Below are 20140 nucleotides of genomic sequence, written 5' to 3'. Positions count from 1 at the left end.
ACTGACTGACTGCAGCCTCCTGACTGGGGAAGGAGGGAAAGTGCTGGCAGCAGAAGCCCTAATAAATAGAGGGATTATCAGTAGCTTTAAGTCTCTTACAATCCCCCTCCTACACCCCCCCCCACCTCACCCCCGTCGCCCTGCCTCTTTAGTCTGTATGGGAGACAAGGGGAGGAGGGAGGAGAGACTTCCCTGGGCTACAGCGGTTCTAGGGCTGACCGGTCCTGCGTCCCAGACTTGTAAGAAGAGAAATACATGCTCGTCAGAATATTAAGAAGTGCAAGGAAGAGCAGAGCAGAAGAGGCGACAGTTGGAGTCAGGACCAGAGCCAACGCTTTAGGAGTTCCAAGTGTCACAAGATCAGGAGATCTTGGCTGCACCAGGTGTAGTCGTCGTCGTCCACCCTCCCAAGTTGCAGCATATCCCGCTCTGGATCCTTGCGAACTAGCAAGTCCCGCTCCCAGCCCACGAGCCAACGTGTCAGGCAGGAACCAGCGACTGGAGGGTAGAGCACCTGCAGAAAAAAGTAGAGGAATCAACAGCCTCGAATGTTTGGGGAAGTAGAGACAAAAGAGATCTTTAATTTTTTGCCTTGACTTCTTCCCGATGCCTTTATCACCCCCTCCCTCCGCCCTGAGGATCGCAGTCGCTTGGCGAGGTGAAGCCCCTGAGGTGGCGATTCCAGCAAAAACCGAGGGACCTCCAAGAGGAGAGGGAACCTGGAACAGTGGAGTCTGGAGTGTCCCGAGAAGGCCCAGATGGGGTCGGGGAGGTCTAGGGGGACATGGAACTACATCAAATTTCCTTCCCTGAGTGGCGGTAAGAACTATAAACGCCCCTTCGAAGTGAAAAATAAGAAAAAAAAATAGTCCTTTCCTTTCCCTTAAAGTTAACCAAGGTTGTTGGCTGCTTGGGGGTGGGGGCGGGGGGGGTGTTCCTGGTCCAATTGAACAGGGCTATTTTTTACACAGTGCCCCACCCCGTGCGATGTCAGCACGCTCAGCTGATATAAGGACGAGAGCCTGAAGAGTAGAGGTCTCCACTCTGGAATGCGGGGACTTCAGCTCTGACGCCAGGAGGCAGACGCGCTGCGGAGGACAGAAATCGGCCGGTAATGGGTCCCCTGCGGTCCCTTGCACAAGTTTTCCTAAAACCCAGGGTCATCGGGGTCGCTCCCCCAGCCCCCCGGAGGTTGTGGGAAGTCAGTGGACAGTGCCTGGAATTTCAGAATTTTCTTCCCACTGGGAGCCCGGAGCTGGGAGGCTTGGGAAGGGGAGCCCAAACCGTCCCAAACCCAGTTTTGTAAGACCTGTCTTGCTGCACTGAGGGCAAATATCTGAATCTGCTACCCGGGAGTCTTGAGGAAGAAGGCCAAGTGAGGTCCTGTCCCGTGGAGGGGAGAGATAGTGTCAGGTGTGCCACCAGAGCAGCCTCTAAGCTCCCCGGGGGCCTTAGGGTTCGACTGACCTTCAGGGGAGCCCAGTACTGATGACAATGGGTTAAGTAGAATTCAGTAGGCAGTTTCAATAAGCAGGTCTGCGGAGTGTAACTCTGAATCCCTTTAACACGGGGTAGTTCTGAAAGCAGAAGTGAGAGAGGAAGGGAGGGGAGAGAGGGAGGGATTTGTAGTAGTTTCTCAGGTCCTTTTTCTGAAGGGTTGGGTGAGGTGGTGGCTGGTGGTTCAGAGGCAAGCTCCTAAGAGGAAGTGGGTGCAGTCTTTGAAAAGTCGCCTGGCCCTCCCTACCCAAAAGATCAAAACTGGGTTTGTCCTTACGGGGAAATAGAAACTGATCCGATCTCTCTCTCCCTCTTCCTCTCCCTGTATGTGTGTATGCGGGGCAGGCAGAGGGGAACTAAGGGTTCCTGTGGCTCCATCAGTACCAGAGCAGCTGCTTGGTGCCACAGCATCCTGAGCCAGAAGGAAGGGTTTAAATGCTTAGTGTGACAGCATCCTGAGCCAGAAGGAAGGGTTTAAATGCCAGCCGGCATTTAAAAACTTGTGGTGAGTTTCACTATCTTTGTGCAAACAAAAGAAGAGGGTGACGTGATCACGTGCTTTCCTGGCTGATGGGAATTGTGCTCATTAGAAAGCGGAAATCCATTTCAGAATTATCTTGGTGGGAGGACTTTCAGTAGGTGCTGTTGGGTCCAAACAACTGTCTCGAAGCCCTGGTATCTTTGTTAGTAACAATGTGAAACAAAACACAACAGAAAAAAAAAAAACCTACTCTCAAATTCCTTGAGGCGATTCCATCCTGCTCTTAAGTAGCTGTAAGGGAGAATAGGCTCTTTCTCCACAATAGGTTACCTTTAATTCAATTTGACTTTTAAACTTTTTAAATTTTATTTATTAGATTTAAAAAATACCAATTCAAGTTCCCACTCCCTCCCCTCCTCCCATTCCCTCCACACATCTTCCCACCGTACCCCCATCTAATACTCAGAGAGGATAAGGCACATTGTCTTGTGGAAAGGTCCAAGGCCCTCCCTACTATATCTAGGCTGAGCAAGGTATACATCCAAAAAGAATTGGATCCCAAAAAGCCAGTACATGCAGTAGGGATAAATCCTGGTGCCACTGCCAGTGGCCCCTCAGTTTGCCCCAGCCATGCAACTGTCAACTACATTCAGAGGCACTAGTTTGGTCCTATGCCTGTTCCTTTCCAGTCTGGCTGGAGTTGGTGAGCTCCCATTAGCTCAGGCAAACTGTTTCAGTGAGTGAACCCATCATGGTCTTGACCTCCTTGCTCATATTCTCATTCCTTCCACTCTGCAACTGGACTTTGGGAGCTCAGTCCAGTGCTCTGATGTGGGTCTCTGCCTCTGTCTCCATCAGTTGCTGGATGTAGGTTCTATGGTGATATTTAAGATAATCATCAGTCTGACTACAAGGCAAGTCAAGATTGCCTCCCCCCCACCCCAGTGTTGTAGCAAGCTCTTGGTCCCTCTTAAGTCCCCTCAGTATTGGAGCAAGCTGTGTTTCAGAGTTCCACCAAGGTTGCAGGAGGATAGGCAGGTTTGGGTGTGAGGTGTGGCTAGTAGTTTGGATAGCGGCTGGATGGGTTTGGGTTTGGAGGGATCCTAGCCTTCTTTTCTAATTTTTAAAAAAGATTTATTTGTTTGGGGCTAGAGCGGTGGCTCAGCAATTAAGAGCACTGACTACTCTTCCAGAGGACTTTGATTGATTTCTAGCTCCCACATGGTGGTTCATAACCATCAGTAACTCCAGTTTCAAGGAATCTACTCCCTCTTCTGGCCTCCACAGGTACTAGGCACAAACATACATACATGTGGACCAAACACCCAGCTACATAAAGTAAAACTAAGCCGGGTTATGGTGACACACACCTTTAGTCCCAGCACTCTGGAGGCAGATTCTTATGAGTTTGAGACCAGACTGGTCTACAAAGCAAGTTCCAGAACAGCCAGAGCTGTTACACAGAGAAATTCTGTCTGAAAACAATGACAACAACAACAAAACCCAACCAACCAAATGAATAAATAACTTTTAAAAAGACTTATTTTATATGTCTGGAAGTTTGACTTGCCTGCATGCCAGTTCACCATGTGTATTAGTGCCCTTGGAAGTCAGAAGAGGGCACAAGATCCACTGGAACTGGAGTTACAGACAGTTGTTAGACACCACGTGGGGCTGGGATTTGAACTAGGTCCTCTGGAAGAGTAGTCAGTACTCTTTCACTGAGTCATCTCTCCATCCCTTTCTCTCTATATTATGCATTTAATGTCATTTATATGAAATGTCTGCCCAAACTGTGGGAAGAATATTCACACACACACACACACACACACACACACACACACACACACACGGGGAGGGGGAAGAAAGAGAGGAAGAGAGAATACGATTTTGACTACACTCTGTAGCAACTAGACCACAATCCCCGATTGTTCAAAAGCTCGTTGGGTAATAGCTAAAAACTTCCCTAATTTTGCCTCCACTTCCAACTCAGAAAACCAGTAGTGTTCCCCAAACTAATCATGAAGGACGATCCCTTTCTAGCAGCTTGCCTCTTCCCCACCGACAACAATCTCAGTCAGACCACACCCAAGCCTTCCTTTGTGGTTCTTTAGCAGGCTTTCCCACTCCCCTGCCTGTCTTTGGGTTCTAGCCAAAGCAAGTGATGGCCGAATCCCTTATAGTGAGTGCAGAACCAATACTACGTTCTCAAGTGAGTGCTCTTATTAACTTATATTCACAGTTCCTGAGAGGTCCCAACAAGACGCTGTGCCACCACTTGTAGCTCGAGATCCCAGCCTTTGGCTAGGTGAGTGCCCACAGAGCCTCTTTGGCCAGGTGAGTGCCCACAGCGCCTCTTTGACCAGTGAGGACCCATAGATCATCTTGCACATTTGCTAGAAACTGTTGGTTCTGCATTGATGTAGTGAGCAGGCACTGACTCTGAATTCTTTTTCTTTGCGTTGGGTTTGTAGCTATCTACTTTCAGTTTGGTACTTGAGTTTTGTTAGTGGTTCTCATATTGTGGAGTCCTTGCTAGGACCAGCTTATTCCTTTTTATCCCCATCTCTTTTTTTGTGTTGCTCATAACAATGAGATTTGAAGGGCAGAACTGGCCTTACAGATCAATGAATTTGCAGTTCTCTCTAAACTGGTGTCCATTTAGACAAATAATCATAGGTCACTAATAAAACCAGGTATGGTTAATTATCTATCTTGATCCAAAAAGTCATCTATCTGGTTTACAGCCTCTTGAGGGTATGCAGATTGTAGAGTCTGGGGTGAAAGGTTGGAGACATGAGAAGCGGGTGGAGAGATACTTCTTTTCTTATTCTTCCCAATGATAGACAGCTCTTCAGGGTGTTGTAAGTCTAAATACCCTGCACATCTAGAAAAACTTTCCTCCTCCTCCTCCTCCTCCTCCTCCTCCTCCTCCTCCTCTTCTTCTTCTTCCTCCTCCTCCTTCATTTATTTATTTTTGTTTTGTTTTTCGAAACAGGGTTTCTCTGTATAGCTTTGGTGTTTGTCCTGGAACTAGCTCTTGTAGACCAGGCTAGCCTCGAACTCACAGAGATCCTCTGCTTCTCGGGTGCTGGGATTAAAGGTGTGTGCCACCACTTTCCGGCTAGAAAAACCTGCTTCTTAAATGTTTAGAGTATACATCAAACAGATGTCCTCATTGTTCCAAATAGTAACTGATTTTCTTTATGAGTTAGAGAACTCCAAATTCTTCCAGGTATAGCTGTAAGCATTCTGTTTCAATCTCCCTGATCAAATTTGCATTGCATGGATACTCTGTATGTGGGCATGCAGTGTTTATCTCTGTGTGTGAATATGTGTGTGTGTGTAACTTTATGATCCAGAGGAAAACAGCTGGATCAGAGCTGTTCAATAGCAATGATGACAAATTCCTAACAAAATTGATTGGGTTAAGAAAATATACTTAAAAATCCCCCATTCTCAATCAGTGGAGAGAGGCAAAGGACCAAGAAAAGTGTCAAAAATCAGCGTACAGCAGAGATTGCATTTGGCTAAGCAAGCTTCCTACCTGAAGCCCACAAGTACTACCAGAAAATTTCCTGGGTTTTGCAAATGACCCAAGAGGCTGCCACTCAGAGAACTTGACCAAAATAGTTCCCCAAATCACAGTGAGCCTCACAGATGGCTCAATGAGTAAAGGTGTTTGCCCATAGGCCTGGCAACCTGAGTTCTACCCCCAGATTCCACAAGGTAGGAGAGAACTGACTCCTGAGAGCTGTCCTCTGACCTCCACATGCATGCGTTGTGACATGTGTGTACACACACACACACACACACACACACACACACTAAAGTTTAAAAAGAAAGCAAAATCAGGATGAACTTGTGATCAGTTCTGTGGTGAAAATGGGCATCCCACAGACTTAGCTTCTTTCATGAAGCTGGCCTCAGGCTGTGTAGGGATAAAGGGCCAATTTCAGAAAGGTGTCCTTACATCTGCTTTCCCGCCTCCTCATTCTTGTCCTGTCCTAATGGTTCTATCTTTCCCCCTTTCAGGAAAACATTTCAACTAACAGTTGAGAAGATGAATTTCTTGGAAGGTCCAGAATCGAGCTTTGCTGAATGTATCACAGATGGAGGAAAAGCCACCCTTGGGGTTAGGCAAAGGGCGGGAATGGACCCTGCGCAGCAGATGAGACAGAATGAGGCCATCTCGCAAGCAGTGTGTGCTCTGCTGAATTCTGGCGGGGGAGTGGTCAAGGTTGAGATCGAGAATGAAGACTACCATTATGAGAGTGATGGAGAGGGCCTGGATCTGCCGCCATTGTTCAGAAATCATGTAGATCAGATGCTGCAGGGAAAACTCTTTTTACTATTTGTGAATTCATGGAACGTGGCAGCCTCAGGTGTGCGGCTCGCCACCTTGTGTTCCAATCTGTACCATAGACGTGGAACATCTACTGAGGTCATGGATTCTCTAGAAGCCCTACTATTCCTCCGAAGAAAGGTTCGGGCTTGTGGGAATGTCGATGATCCCAACTTATTAAATCCACAGGAACTTGCGGTTGATGATCAGATGATCTTAGCTTCTGATTTATTTGGTAAACAGCAGCTTCAGTACCTGGAAACACTCAGCTTTACAGAGTCCCCACACGTTGAATTTCAAATGTTCTCGGCAGACCTTTCCCAGGGCATTAAAGAGAAACTCCCCAAGTGTGTTTCTGCACTTGCCAATTCTGAAGGAGGATATGTGTTTCTCGGTGTGCATGATGAGACCCATCAAGTCATTGGATGTGAAAAGGAAAAGGTAAATCCTTCCACCTTGCGGGCCACTATTGATGGCTGCATCAGGAAGATGCCTGTCCACCACTTCTGCTCACAAGTCCACAAAGTGCAATATGACATCAATGTCCTTGAAGTGTATGATAAGGGGGCTCTCCATGGGTACGTCTGTGCAATCAAGGTGGGACAGTTCTGCTGTGCAGCGTTTGCCAAAGTGCCTGACTCCTGGGAGATGAAGGACAATCAGAAGAAGCAGCTAGCCACAAAGGACTGGGCAGCTTGGATGATAGAAACTGACTCAGGTGAGGGAACAAGACTGAAATATTAGAATGTTTGCCCGGGGGTGGGAGGGCAGAAAGAAAAAGGAGATGTGTAATTCTGTGGTATTTGGGGAAAGAGATTGATTCCTATAGATGTTGGGCCACTGTCCTTCCCCGTGACTGCTCATCTTGAATATTGTGTGTTCACCACAATGGCAGTCCCACTAGAGGCTGGTGCAGGGGCAATCTGAACTAGTTACTTCTATTCGACATTCTTTCTTTTCTTGTTTAATTGAGGCAGGGTAGCCTAGGCTGGCCTCAGATTCAACACCCTCCTGCTGAAGCCTTCAAGTGTGTTGGCAACAGATGTGAACCACCATGCTTGGCACTGCTTGCTTCCCGTGTGTGGTGAAACCTCTTCCTTTCTGATGACCAGCTTGTATTTAATTATTCAGCAAACCCCTTTTCTACACCAATAGCTGTGTCTTTTCTAACTTCCTGACAGTTTCCTCTTCTCATGTTTAAAGCAGTCTTAGAAAAAAATTAATTTTATTTTACATATATAGATACTTTACCTGCATGATAGCTGTGTAACATGTGTGTGCAGTGCCTGTGGAAGCCAGAAGAGGGCATTGGATCCACTGAACCTGGAGTTACTGATAGTTGGGAGTTGCCATGTGGGTGCTGGGAACAGAACCCAGGTCCTCTGGAAGAATAGTCTCTTACCTGCTGGGCCATCTCCCAACCCACAAAAATTATTCTTAATGCTTTCTTTGAGTTTTTCATGAACAAACCACAATTTCCCCATTTTCCCATTTCAGGACCATAAATGGTAGGCTAGAGAACAGGGATGTGATAGGCATAAGCTTTGGACAAGGAAAGATAAAACAAAATTAGACGAGAGAAAGCCAATGGTAACTTCAAAAGTAACAAAACAAACAAACAAAAGGGTCCATTTTAGAACTGCATAGCACTCTACCCCCACTGACCTTCTCATCTTCTACTCACATATACTTAAAATTGCATTCTCAAAATATACAAGATTTTATTTCAATATGAGTTACGAGCATGGGTGGCTCTTGCAGAGGACCTGGGCTTGGCTTCCATTCCATCTGTGCTGGAGATGCAAATATCCACAGATCCCAGCTTCGAGTCAACGTGGCTCAGCTAAGAAGCAGGATCTGCCCTCTGTATACTCCACTCTTGTTTCCTCAGATCTCTCCAGTTTTCCTCAGATGGTCGTCTCGAGGACTGTACACACCACACCCCGCAGCAAGACTGTGTACATACATAAGAACTTGAAGAGTGTGGAAGAATTGCAGAAGGATTACTTTCCAGGTAATGGTCATCTCTGGCCACCAAAAGACATGTTGATTGTTCTTATATTTAGAGAAAAAAAAAACCCTTGATTTTTATGTCCATGTAAAACTATTCATGGGGAAGTTTAGAGAGGGGTTGGAGCTATGACTTAGCAGGGAAAAGCACTGGCTGCTCTTTCAGAGGACCCTGGTTTGATTCTCAGCACCCACGTGATGGCTTACAACTGCTACCACAATGGGTAAGTACATCGCAATATAGTTACAGAATGGAACATAGCAGGGAAAATGGGCGAAGCATGATTAATAAAAACTCAGAGACAGATACTGGGGTTCAACCTGAAGGCCAGAAAAGCAAAGCAGCCAGTCACTGGCTCTTACCTCGACCTCAGTCTGAAAAAAGGTGATCCTGCCCCCAGGAAACCTCAGAATGAGACTGAGAGCTGTCTCCTCCCATTTTATAATCCTCTCTAGTTCCAGGATTAAGGGGGTGCAAAACTACCGCCTGGTTTCTATGGCAAGCTAGTATGGCTACTGGGATTAAAGGTGTGTGTCATTGTGGCTACTGGGATTAAAGGTGTGTGTCATCATGGAGGCTGCTACAAATGTGTTCATTAATTGCTATGTGCAAGCAGAGGGCTGAGTGTAAACCATGTTCAGGCACATCTCGTCATGACCCTGTTCGTGGATAGTCTTGATTTTTTCATTGCAAAATGTTTCTAAACATTCTAGTGTTTCTAAACATGGATTTTTTCTTTGTTTTAGTTATTTCACTATGCATACAGACAGGACATAGAACAACGATACAATTTAATAAGTATTGTACCATGAAACTTGTATAACTACCACACAAATAAAATAGGTAACTAAACTCCACAAATGCTCTGCCATCATTTCTTTTTCAAATTCCCTTATTTTGAACAAACTTTTTTCTCTTTATTTCTTTCTTCTCATCTTTCTTCTCTCCTTCCCTCCTCTCTTCCTCCCTCTCTCTTTCCCTCCATCCCTCCCTCCCTTCCTTTCTCCCTCTCTCTCTCTCTCTTTTGTTTTTCAAGACAGGATTTTTCTGTATAGCCCTGGCTGACCTGCAACTCACTTTGTAGACCAGGCTGGTGTGGAACTCACAATTAAAGGCATGTGCCACAAGTCTGGCACCTTTTCTATTTTAAGCAGAATGATACACATTTTCTATACATAATTAATGTGTTCTAAGGATAAATTCTGAGCAGTAATGATTGTTTATTCATTTAGATAAACATTGCCAAAGTGCAATCCAAAATATGTGCCCAGTCCCATGTTCATCAATGTGGTCTTACCATGGTGATTTTCTTCTAGAAGAATCTTAGAAGCATTTTGTTATATCAAAAAGAAAAGAGAAGAATCCGATATTCTTTTAATGGCCAATATATGTAATCAGTGAGCTGATTTGGAAATAATTGTCAGTTTTACAATAGTAATTTTTTTCATAGTTCAACATGGATTGCCTGGTTGATTATACACAACTTCTCTCTTACTTTTGCTTAACAACCTATTATCATTTTATTAGCCTTGAAAGATAATATTGCTAATTAAACTATTAGATATGCGACTAGTGAAACATTGAAGTACATTTACAATCAATGAAATATGGCATATGTCCCAATCATTTCAAAGCTTTATAACATTGTTATTTTATATGTTAATGCCATTTTTAGAGTGTGTTCTTTTATGATTATAATTTCTTATGGTGATCTGCCCATATGCAGGAAAAACTTATGGTTTTATTAAATTCTTACTTAATAAATGTATTAATGCAAAGAGAAAAGATAATTTTAAGTAACTTTTCCTGTATTCATGATCTTTTATTTCTTTAGTTCATTGGTTAATTATTTCAAACACAATGTCAAATTAAAATAACAGTAGAAAAAATGTAGCAGGATACTACTGGGTCCAGTCTAGTATTTCTCTCAGCCCAGATGTACTTTATTGGTGCGTCCAAGCTGTCTGTGTATCGAGTTAACTAAGCATCACCAAGATGTATCTCCTGTTATGACAACCTCCCATTTTGTTTTAGAATCTGCATATTTCTCTGTGTAAGCACTTTAAAAATTAATTGTTCAGAGACTGGAAAGACAGCTTAGCAGTTAAGAGCACTTGCTGCTCCTACAGGGACCCTGATTTGATTCCCAGCATCCACAGAAAGGCTAACAAACATTTGAAACTCCAGCGCCAAGAGATCAGACGCCACCTTCTGGCCTCTGCAGGCACTGTACACACACAGTACACAGACATTCATGCAGACAAAATACCCATGTACATAAAAAATAAATCAATTTTTTTAAAAAGAAAAAAAATTAATTGTTCAAAATTCTATCTTTTGGAGTGTTCATTGTACATTCACTCAGACAGTTAAGACACAGAAACATGAACATAACCTTGGTTCTACTTTGTACCTTGAATTTGAAACACAAATTTTGGTTTGAATTTGATTTTTTTTTTGTTTCTGTCTTTGTTTTTAGACAGGGTCTCACTATGTAGTCCTGGCTGTCCTGGAACTCACTATGTAGACCAGACTGGCCTTGAACTCACAAAGATCCACCTACCTCTGCCTTCCAAGTGTGAATTTGATTTTTTTGAAGTGTATCTATAGTTTGTGTTAGATTCCAGTCAGGGTTTATAACACTCCAGATTCTAAGAGACTCAAATACATATAATATGTACCCAATAGGTATACATCATTTATTAATAGTATACATCCAAAAAGTTTTATAGGTGTCTTGCATCTTTATACATACGCATACATACAACATATAAAAATCTTTTTAAAGACTTAAAAATCAGAATTAACCCCTTGAGGTAGACATTTTTGTGGTGCAATTTGGGATGTTGGCACACCCATCATTTTGTGTAGCCACCATCACAGTCAACACACAAAATAGTTCCAGCATTCACAATGGAAACCTCCTTCATGCTGCCTCTCCTATAACCAAACTGCCCTAACTCCTAACCCGTGGCAGGTGTTGCTCTGCTGCCTACGCCGGTCAGCATGTGGCTTCTGCCAAGTGTCCAGACGGCTCCTTGAATGCTTTCCCTGTACCACCATCCCCCTCTCTTGGTCTCTCTCTTCTGGAAACACAAACTGGGTGAAGTTATCTGACCGAGCCGTGGTGTTTGTTGCCTCCACATTTATACATGCTTCTACTTTTTATAGACAGTCTTACTATGTGGCCCTGGTTGGCTTGTAACTCAACAGAGATCTGCTCACCTCTGTCTCCTGAGTCCTGGGATTAAACCCTTGTGTCAAAATTCCCAGCTCATGCTTCTCTTTTTATTATCTCTCTAGTCCCACACCCTTTTGCTGGCCAACTAGATGGCACCCTCTGAGGCTCAGCTGAGCTGTGTCTTTTTTTTTCCCATAAAGACTTGTAAAGACTTGCATTTGGCTTTTTTTTTTTTTTTTTTTTGCTAAGCTGTATTTTTCACTAATGTTCACACAGTGCTAATGGGGCTCTTTCTTGCTGCCTTTGCTACTTTGTACTCAGTTGTTTGTGTCTATCACAACTGGTTATGGGCTTCCCCAGACACAGGATGGCTTATCTTTTTGTTACTAACATAAAACTGATCCTTGACACATGGTAGGGCCCAAAGGCTGGCAGGATCTACATCATATAATGATGAAGTAGACTAAAGTGGAAAAGACCAATTATTAGATACTGATTTATCAACTTATTTAGTTATTTACTTAAGGCGCTGCTTGTACTGCTTGTTTGCCAAGGATGACTTTGCTTACTACCTGAAACAGAATGATCTGGAGAAATAGCTGAAACACAGGTCATGGTTCTTAAAATCCTGTTGACAGCCCTGTACCCTTCTGTAAAATCTTCCATGCTTGCCTACTCCACCTTGTAATTTAGAGTATAAAATGCACGTATGGATTAGACCTGGGATCTGAAGGCTTTCAGGAGCCATCCTGGTGACATCTCCTCTCTTCCCCGCTCATTGGTGTCAGAGTGCTTATTCCAGAAAGATTCCCACCGTCATTGTGATTATTAGCTTGTCCTGTGAGTCTCTAACTTATTTGGATTGTTTTCCTTGCCTAGTGTCACCCAACAGGATTACATATACTCCAGAATGGCTCTACAAGGACCTCATCTCAGAGCACAGAGGACTCAGAAACTTAATAAACACGGAAATGCGCTCTGTCTCTCAAGGGATACTGATTTTCTCCCACAGCTGGGCTGTGGACCTGGGTCTTCAAAAGAAGCAGGGTGTCATCTGTGATGCTCTTCTGATTTCCCCAAACAATGTCCCAATCCTGTACACCATTTGCAACAAGTTGGATCTGGCGTACAGGAGGTATTCTATGACAGTCTCCCGGACCCTGAAGCAGAAGCTGGTGAACATGGGCGGATACACTGGGAGACTAGGCATCATTCCCTTGGCCTTGCAGCTGGGCCAAACACAAAGGGCCAGCGTAGAAACACCCATTTACCCTGAATCCTATAACTTCACAAGCGTGCAGCAGATGGAAGCTCTGTTGCAATCCCTTGTGATCGTCTCGTTAGGGTTCAGATCCTTCCTAAGTGAAGAGTTTCACTCGGAGGTGGTGACGCTACTCACAGACCAGCAGTACCAGCTACTTTTAAAGGATCTTTGCAAGAACAGAGAGCTGTTTGTTCACGGCACACCTGGATCGGGGAAGACCACTCTGGCCCTCAGGATCATGGAGAAGATTAGGAATGTGTTTAGATGTCAAGCTGACGACATTCTCTACATCTGTGAGAACCAGTCTTTGAAGAGGTTTGTGAGGTATGTAGCCTGACTCCATTCGTTTCTTTCTGTTGGGCAATTTTAGTGAGTGTGGCATTCACAGGCTAAGCTCTGGGTTGTAGTAACCATGTTCAGGAACTGTAACTATAGTTTAGGTTGACTTACTTCTCTTGGCTGAAGAAACCTGACTGTGTTTCTTTTTTTTTTTTTTTGGTTTTTCGAGACAGGGTTTCTCTGTAGCTTTGGCGCCTGTCCTGGAACTCCCTTTGTAGACCAGGCTGGCCTCGAACTCACTGACTGTGTTTCTTACACTTGCAGCCGGAGAAACATCTGCCAGGCAGTGACACGGACAGCCTTCATGAGAGATACCTTTGCTAACATTAAACACATTGTTGTGGATGAAGCTCAGCATTTCCGAACTGAAGATGGGGACTGGTATGCAAAGGCAAAATCCATCATCCAGAGAGGGAGAGATGGTCCAGGAGTTCTCTACGTTTTTCTGGATTATTTTCAGACCAACCACTTGTGTTGCAGTGGCCTCCCTGAACTCCAGCACCAGGAGCCAGTTTTGAAGCTCAGTAGGATGCTCCGCAATGGAGACAACATAGTCAATTACCTACAAGAGATAATGCAGCAAATCAGAGACAGTCCTCCCCCAAATGTCCCCCCAGAAGCCCTGAACATGGGCCAAGAACTTGAATTGACTCCAGGTGTCACAGGCAGTTTAGAGATAACTGACTACTTGAATTTGGAGCAGATGGCAATCTTTGTAGCAGAGAAGTGCTGGTGTCTCTGGGGGTCTGGCTATTACCCCAGGGATGTTGCTGTTCTTTGCAGCAAAGCCAAAGATGTAGTAAAATTTAAAGAAAAGATTCTCCTAGCATTGAGGAGGAGGACCATGTCTCAGATCAGTGTAGCAGTGCAGGTCAGGGAGGAGTTGGATAATCTGGGGAATCACATCGTGTTGGCTGGTGTTCACCAATTTTCAGGCATGGAAAGAAGCATAGTGTTTGGGATCATTCCAGTGGGATCGGAGACAGACATTTTTCACAATGTTCTGCTCTGCCTGGCTTCCAGGGCAAGAACCCATCTGTACATTATAAAGGTTTTGCTTTGATAAGAAGATACCAGTCTTCAATTAGACAGGGCTGGCCTCTGGATGACTTGGAAACTCTTTGATCTCAACATTTACACAGCAAAACATTTCCCGTACAGCCACCTGCCAAGTCATGTACTCTCCTCGATTACAAGTGCAAAGAATTCAGATAGTAGTAAGATAGACCAGGGTAATTAGCTGGCATTGAGATCTTTTTCTCTCTTATAGTTGTGTGTGTTTGTGTGTGTGTGTGGGGGGGGAAGATATTGTGGTGCACACCTTGAATCCCAGCACTTGGGAGGCTGAGGCAGGTGAATCTCTGTGAGTTCAAGGCCAGCCTGGTCTACAGAGTGAGTTCCAGGATAGCCAGGGCTACACAGGGAAACCCTGTCTTAAAAAACAGATAACAACAACAAAAAGACAAAAGGGTCAAAAACCAATATGCTGGGGAAATGCTGGCAGCAAAGGTCATAATTTAGTTTCTTTCCCCCTCTAAAGTTCCTATACCTGGTAGTTTAATCCCAACCCTCTGGAGGCAGAGGCAGGTGGATCTCTGAGAGTTTGAGGCCAGCTTGGTTAATATAGCGAGTTTCAGGCCAGACAGGGTTGCTTAGTGAGACCTTGCTTCAAAAATTTCTTTTCTATACATAACAGAAAATTTCCAAGATTAAAGGAAAGTAGGACAAAGAATGCAATAGGTGGAAGGGCACAGGAGTGTAAATAGTTCCTATACATAGAGTGATTGCTTATGGGGGCAGCAGTGTGGCATAACCAGCCCGAGTGATGACGTGCCATCTAGTGGGAAATACTTCTGTGTACTGTACTTCCAGAAGGGTCTAGCAATGACCCTGAGAAGCTTGAATGCTTATAAATTTAGGTTGAGATTCCTCTCTAAGGCACTTACTCTCACAGAGAACTTACACATGTGCAAAGATTTCTGGGTGGAAGGATAGGGTTTTGCTTCTCGTAGCAGAATGCAGAACAATAGTAATGTTGATTCAGATGGCTGGAAGGGAGTAATTTGCAGACTGTCACAGCATCCATCACATCATGGAGCCAGAAAAGGTGAGATCTTCATCACATTTGTGTGGGACCATCTCTAAGATGTTTTGTACTGTGAACAAAGCATCATTCAAAACCATGTCTATCCTATGCTTCCAGAGTTGAGTCGTTGCTTGTAGACGCATAAAGGATTTTTGGAAATGTATCTTAAAAATTGGTAGCAGTATTTGACTCTGGGGAAGGGAAATTGATGCCAAAGGGAGTACCCAGCTTTTGCTTTTGATGACTTTAGGTTCTGTACCATGTAATACTCGATGGGATCTTGCCTTGGGTGTGTTTTTGCTTATGAATATAATGGCTTTATGAATCACTTTCTCAGTTTTTATCAACCTGTATCCCGGATAAGCATTTCATAGTGAATGTTGATGTATAGTGAGTGGGGGATTTGAAAACTACACAAAATAGATTTTTACCACATAGAATTTTGAAGTACTGACTCACTGTCATATTTGTTTCAAGCTTTATTTTTTTAAATAAAAGACATAAACTATTGCACTTATAATGGAATTATTCTTTCTTCTTTTGCATCTTATTGCTCTCTTTTTCCTTCCCTTAAGGACAATGACAATCAGGTTTTTGGGATATTTGTTAAGTGTTCACACACACACACACACATACACACACACACACTCACACACACACACACACACGTGATGACATCAGACCACACTAACCAATAGAATAAAGTCAAGACGGAAGGCAAGACTGGGAATTCAAATGACTGACATTTGGTTTCTATGGCAACAATAGTAATTGTACAGATAGTAGAGGTCTGGAGAAACTGCCCAGTCAGTGAATTGCTTGCTGTGCTGAGTTCAGAAGCTAGAAACTACAGAAAGAATTGGGGCGTGGTGATGCACACATAATCCCAGCACTGGGGAAGTGGATATAGGTTTCTGACCTATTTGAGTTTCTGCCCTGACTTCCCCCAGTGATGGGCTGGTACCTGGAAGTGTAAGCAAAACAAACCCTCTCCTCCCCAACTGGCTTTTGGTCATGGTGTTTTGTCATAGCAGTAAAAACCCTAACAGTGTGCTTGGCCATCAGCCCTGGTGCTGTCTGCTCTTCCTGCAACTAGCCCAGCTTACCTTTCCTTGATAAAAGGCCACAGGCATAGACAAAAAGGAACCCAGACAGGGCTTTACTGAGGTCTCTGCTGTAGCACCAGGGGACAGTGCTCAGGAACAAGGTCTCCTGGACTTGGACATGCTGACAGTGAGAGCAGGGACAGTTTAGATAACCCTCTGGAGCAATGGTAGCTGTCCTAGAATCTCGTTAGGCTGTCCCCATGGTGGCCTTGCTCTGGAACAGATGAGGTGGTTTCTCTAGGAGCTATGCAAGGACTACTATGGTTTCTGTGACCTGGAAATCTCCTTGCAGCTTGTGCTGCTGAAACTAAGCCCTTCAAGCAGCTGTGGGCACTTAGGGCAGCTGGAGCCAGCTGAAAGAAGGAGTTGCTTGATGGACAGCATTTGCAGTTTCCACAAAAGTCATGGCAGTGGGCAGGGAGATAGCCCAGCAGGGGGAGGCACTTGGCACCAAGCCTGACAACTTGAGCCCTGAAATCCACACGGTGGAGAGAGAAAGCAGAGTCCACAATTGCCTCTGACCGCCAATGAGTGCTTTGGCACACGTCTCCCTGACACAGTAAATACATACATATGATTTCTAAGTATTAACAGTCTGGGGTTGTGAGGATGACAGTAACGGCTCTGGGAACTGGCTTCTTTCTTCCTTACTTTAAATCATTTCAACAAAGCTTCCTTCACTCACAATTCCAGTTGTTTAAAAGATAGACTTCTTCGTGTTTGTCACAAAGATCTGTCAGTTCTCTAAGAAACCCAGGACAAGGCTTGGACTATACCTGTGGCTCCTGCCAATAGTTCTCACCACGTCCCCTACCTTAATCCTCTCCAGCAGATTCCTCTGCCCAGCTTCTCATTCCTCCATAAACCAGTCATTTCAGTCATCCACTCTCTTGGTCCTAGGCTCCTTTCTTGGTCTGCCTATCCTCTCTTCTGACCCCCTCTCTCCCTCTCTCACTCAACCCACTCTTTTCTCTCATGGCCTGGTCAGTCTGGACCCTTCCAGATGCCTCTTGCTGTACCCTCCCTCATATCTACAACAAAAGCCTTCTCCTTAACAAAGCCTAGGAGCAGCCATATCTCTCTTCCTTTTCCTTCAGGATCTAAGTATTATTAAATATTAAATCCTTTTTCCCTCAGTGGATTTTATCCAGTTTTTAACTCCTAGCCAACTGACTTTACAGAGAGATAGTATATCCCCTCGGGAAGGTTAAACTTCCCTAATCTGTCCCACAGTGACACACAGGGCAAGGTTCCAAGGCAATTGAGTAATTTTGCTGGACCAGAGACAACAGTCTCTTTGTTATTTCCTGCTATGTAAGAGATGACTCCCCACTCACTCCCCTGCTTTTGTAAAGTAGTTTTTAAATTAAATTAATTTAAAGTTAAGGCAAAATGCACAAAGATTAGTAAAAGAAAAAAGTATTAAGAGTTCGGAGGGCCACCCTGCTTCTCCTCTTCGCATTTCAGCAAAATAACCTAAAGCCGTAACTGAGAGAATGCTGGGAGTCCACATCTTGGTGACCCGCAAAGCCAAAATTAGCACAATCGAGAAGCATTTGTTGCCTGCAGCTGTCAAAGAATACGAGGGTCATTTCCAAAACAAGGTTCTTCTCAAGCAAAAGTGGAGCCGAGGTCCTGCAGACACTCATACGGAGCAGGGGTAGGGGGGATGTCTTAGTTACTTTTTATTGCTGTGACAAAACACCATGACAAGAAAAACTGTTTTCAAAAGCATTTAATTTGGGGGCTTATAGTTCCAGAGACTATCATGGTGGAGAACATGGCAGTGGGCAGGTGAGCATGTGTGATTGCTAAAGCTTTCTTTCAAGTTTAAATTACTGTTCTTAAGACATTTATAGGACAAAAATGCTCCTAGTCTGTAAGTCCCACTGTCCATGGACAGATGGGATGCAGGAGGTTCATGTAGGATAGCAGGTACTGTATTTTCACTTCTGTAAACGAGAGTGGGCCGAGCAGCTGCACAACGTGTATGCTTGATCAAATGTAGGCAGGGGGGACACAGTCAGGACATATATCAGAATGTATGCTTGTCTCTGATTGGATGAAGGTGTGAAGTACACAGACCTGTATGTTTTGCCTCGATAAGCCCCTGATTAATGTAATTTGGGGTCCTACTCCGGGAATCCTAGGAATGGACCTGGCCAGTATCCATGGACCTGGCTGGTATTTAATAAAGTTTGCTTCAAATTTGGCTCAAAAAATTGTGGTGTTGGACCCTAAAGTCCAATCACCAAGGAGGAGTCGCCCCAAGAGACCACTCTCACACCGCAGTTGATGTAAAAGCAAGAGGATTTAATTCTGTTGCGACAGGATTTTTTAGCATTCGAGAAGCCAAAAGACCCCGGATGACTGTTACAAGCTATTTTTAAAGCAAAAAGCCATAGAAGCAAGGTGGGGAAACTTGGGGGTTGTTTTTCAACTATTAGGATTGGCTTATTCAAAGGGTTACTAACAACAATTGGTCTGTGCCCGGGCTGGAGAGCGGTTGCCAGATCAGGTAAGGTAAGAGGGAACATTTAAGGGTTACTCTGACCCCTTCCCAGGGACTAAGTCAAAACATCTGTGGACATCTGTGGGTTATCTTGTCCCAATTCTAGGAGTGGAGCTCTATTTGGAGAACATTCACAAAGACACAGGGAGATGGAAAGTCCCCAATATTCCAGTACATGCTGGTGTAGTTGTTAGGTTCTGGGGGGGGGGGGAGTGCTAAGGCTGAAAGTCTCAGAAAATAGCCTCAGAGTTGTCTTAGAGTTCTACAGTGGTAGTAGTCTTATTCTTGCCCGATGGGATTAACATTTTCTGGAGTCTCCAGAGAGATTGGTCCACTCAAAGTCTAAAGCCAGACCTTTACTCTGGGACTCCAAGAGCTGAAGGGTCACCTCAGGAGGGGTGTCCCTTGAGATGTTCCAAGTCTCCAAGGTGTGCCTTCGGTTTCGCAGATTATAGAATAAACTGTGACTCTGAGAAAAGCAACAAGCATGTGCAGAGGTCCCCCATGGTAAGTCACAGTAATTTCTGTGACATCTGCTTCTGTTGGGATCCTGATCTGGGATGAGGAAGGTTATGATGGGACCTGGTACTCTCCTGTTCAAGCTAAAAAACAAAATATCGTACCTGCTCACCTGAGGTTCTGTTTGTGTGTGTGTGTTTTTTGGTCTTGTTTGTCTTGTCTTTGTATAAGTTTTGTTGCAGACATGGGAGCTGAGATGGATATGGGTTAGGTTGAATTGAATGTATGAATGATGGTGGCCACCACCTATTTTGCCTATTTTGCATTTGACTGGTCTCCTTTGAGGGCATGAGCTTACTGTGTTCTGTGTTTATTGGTTTTGGTTTTGTTGTCTCTGCCTCCACTTGCCATTTGTCATGGCTGCTTAGATGGCTCAGAGTTTCTTATCTCTGAGCTTTCTGGTCACTGGACTCAGTTTAGCAGGGAATCAAATGCCTTATGAATATGGATAATATTAGAGTTGTTTTATGCTATTTTACTTTATTGGAAAGCTGGTTTGGGGGCTGGGTTAGGACTCTCTTCTCTAGAACCAAGCATGCTTATTTAAAAGTCTCTTTTCTGTAGTCCTCATTGTCCGCTATGAACTCAAGAACAATGGCAATGGGTTTTTGATCCTACTGCACGTACTGGCTTTGTGGGAGCCTAGGCAGTTTGGATGCTCACCTTACTAGACCTGGATGGAGATGGGTGGTCCTTGGACTTCCCACAGGGCAGGGAACCCTGATTGCTCTTTGGGCTGACGAGGGAGGGGGACTTAACTGGGGGAGGGGGAGGGAAATGGGAGGCGGTGGCGGGGAAG

General features: G+C 44.5%; 1 protein-coding gene across 1 annotated transcript; it reads left to right on the top strand.

Annotated features, from left to right (window-relative positions):
* The first annotated feature begins 495 nt into the window (after positions 1-495).
* Slfn5 (schlafen family member 5) lies at positions 496-15717 on the top strand. The gene is made up of 7 exons (XM_041664935.1): positions 496-819; positions 972-1111; positions 4221-4286; positions 6014-7041; positions 8215-8337; positions 12395-13103; positions 13383-15717. The coding sequence occupies exons 4-7, from the start codon at positions 6042-6044 to the stop codon at positions 14179-14181; spliced, it is 2631 nt and encodes an 876-aa protein (XP_041520869.1). The 5' UTR covers positions 496-819; positions 972-1111; positions 4221-4286; positions 6014-6041; the 3' UTR covers positions 14182-15717.
* The last annotated feature ends 4423 nt before the right edge of the window (positions 15718-20140 follow it).

The sequence above is a fragment of the Microtus oregoni genome, unplaced genomic scaffold (genome assembly GCF_018167655.1).
Source record: "Microtus oregoni isolate MIOR12 unplaced genomic scaffold, Mior012 000015F_ref0000493, whole genome shotgun sequence".
Taxonomy (NCBI): domain Eukaryota; kingdom Metazoa; phylum Chordata; class Mammalia; order Rodentia; family Cricetidae; genus Microtus; species Microtus oregoni.
Note: the sequence above shows the minus strand (reverse complement) of the source record. Positions and strands in the feature narration are given on the sequence as shown.

What these genes read in the sequence shown, in the direction of transcription:
- Slfn5 (XM_041664935.1), top strand. Translation starts at nt 6,042, where the DNA reads ATGAATTTCTTGGAAGGTCCAGAATCGAGCTTTGCTGAATGTATCACA. An exon ending in GCAGAAGGATTACTTTCCAG is followed by an intron (nt 8,338 to 12,394) that starts GTAATGGTCATC and finishes TTCCTTGCCTAG; the next exon opens with TGTCACCCAACAGGATTACA. An exon ending in TCTTTGAAGAGGTTTGTGAG is followed by an intron (nt 13,104 to 13,382) that starts GTATGTAGCCTG and finishes TTACACTTGCAG; the next exon opens with CCGGAGAAACATCTGCCAGG.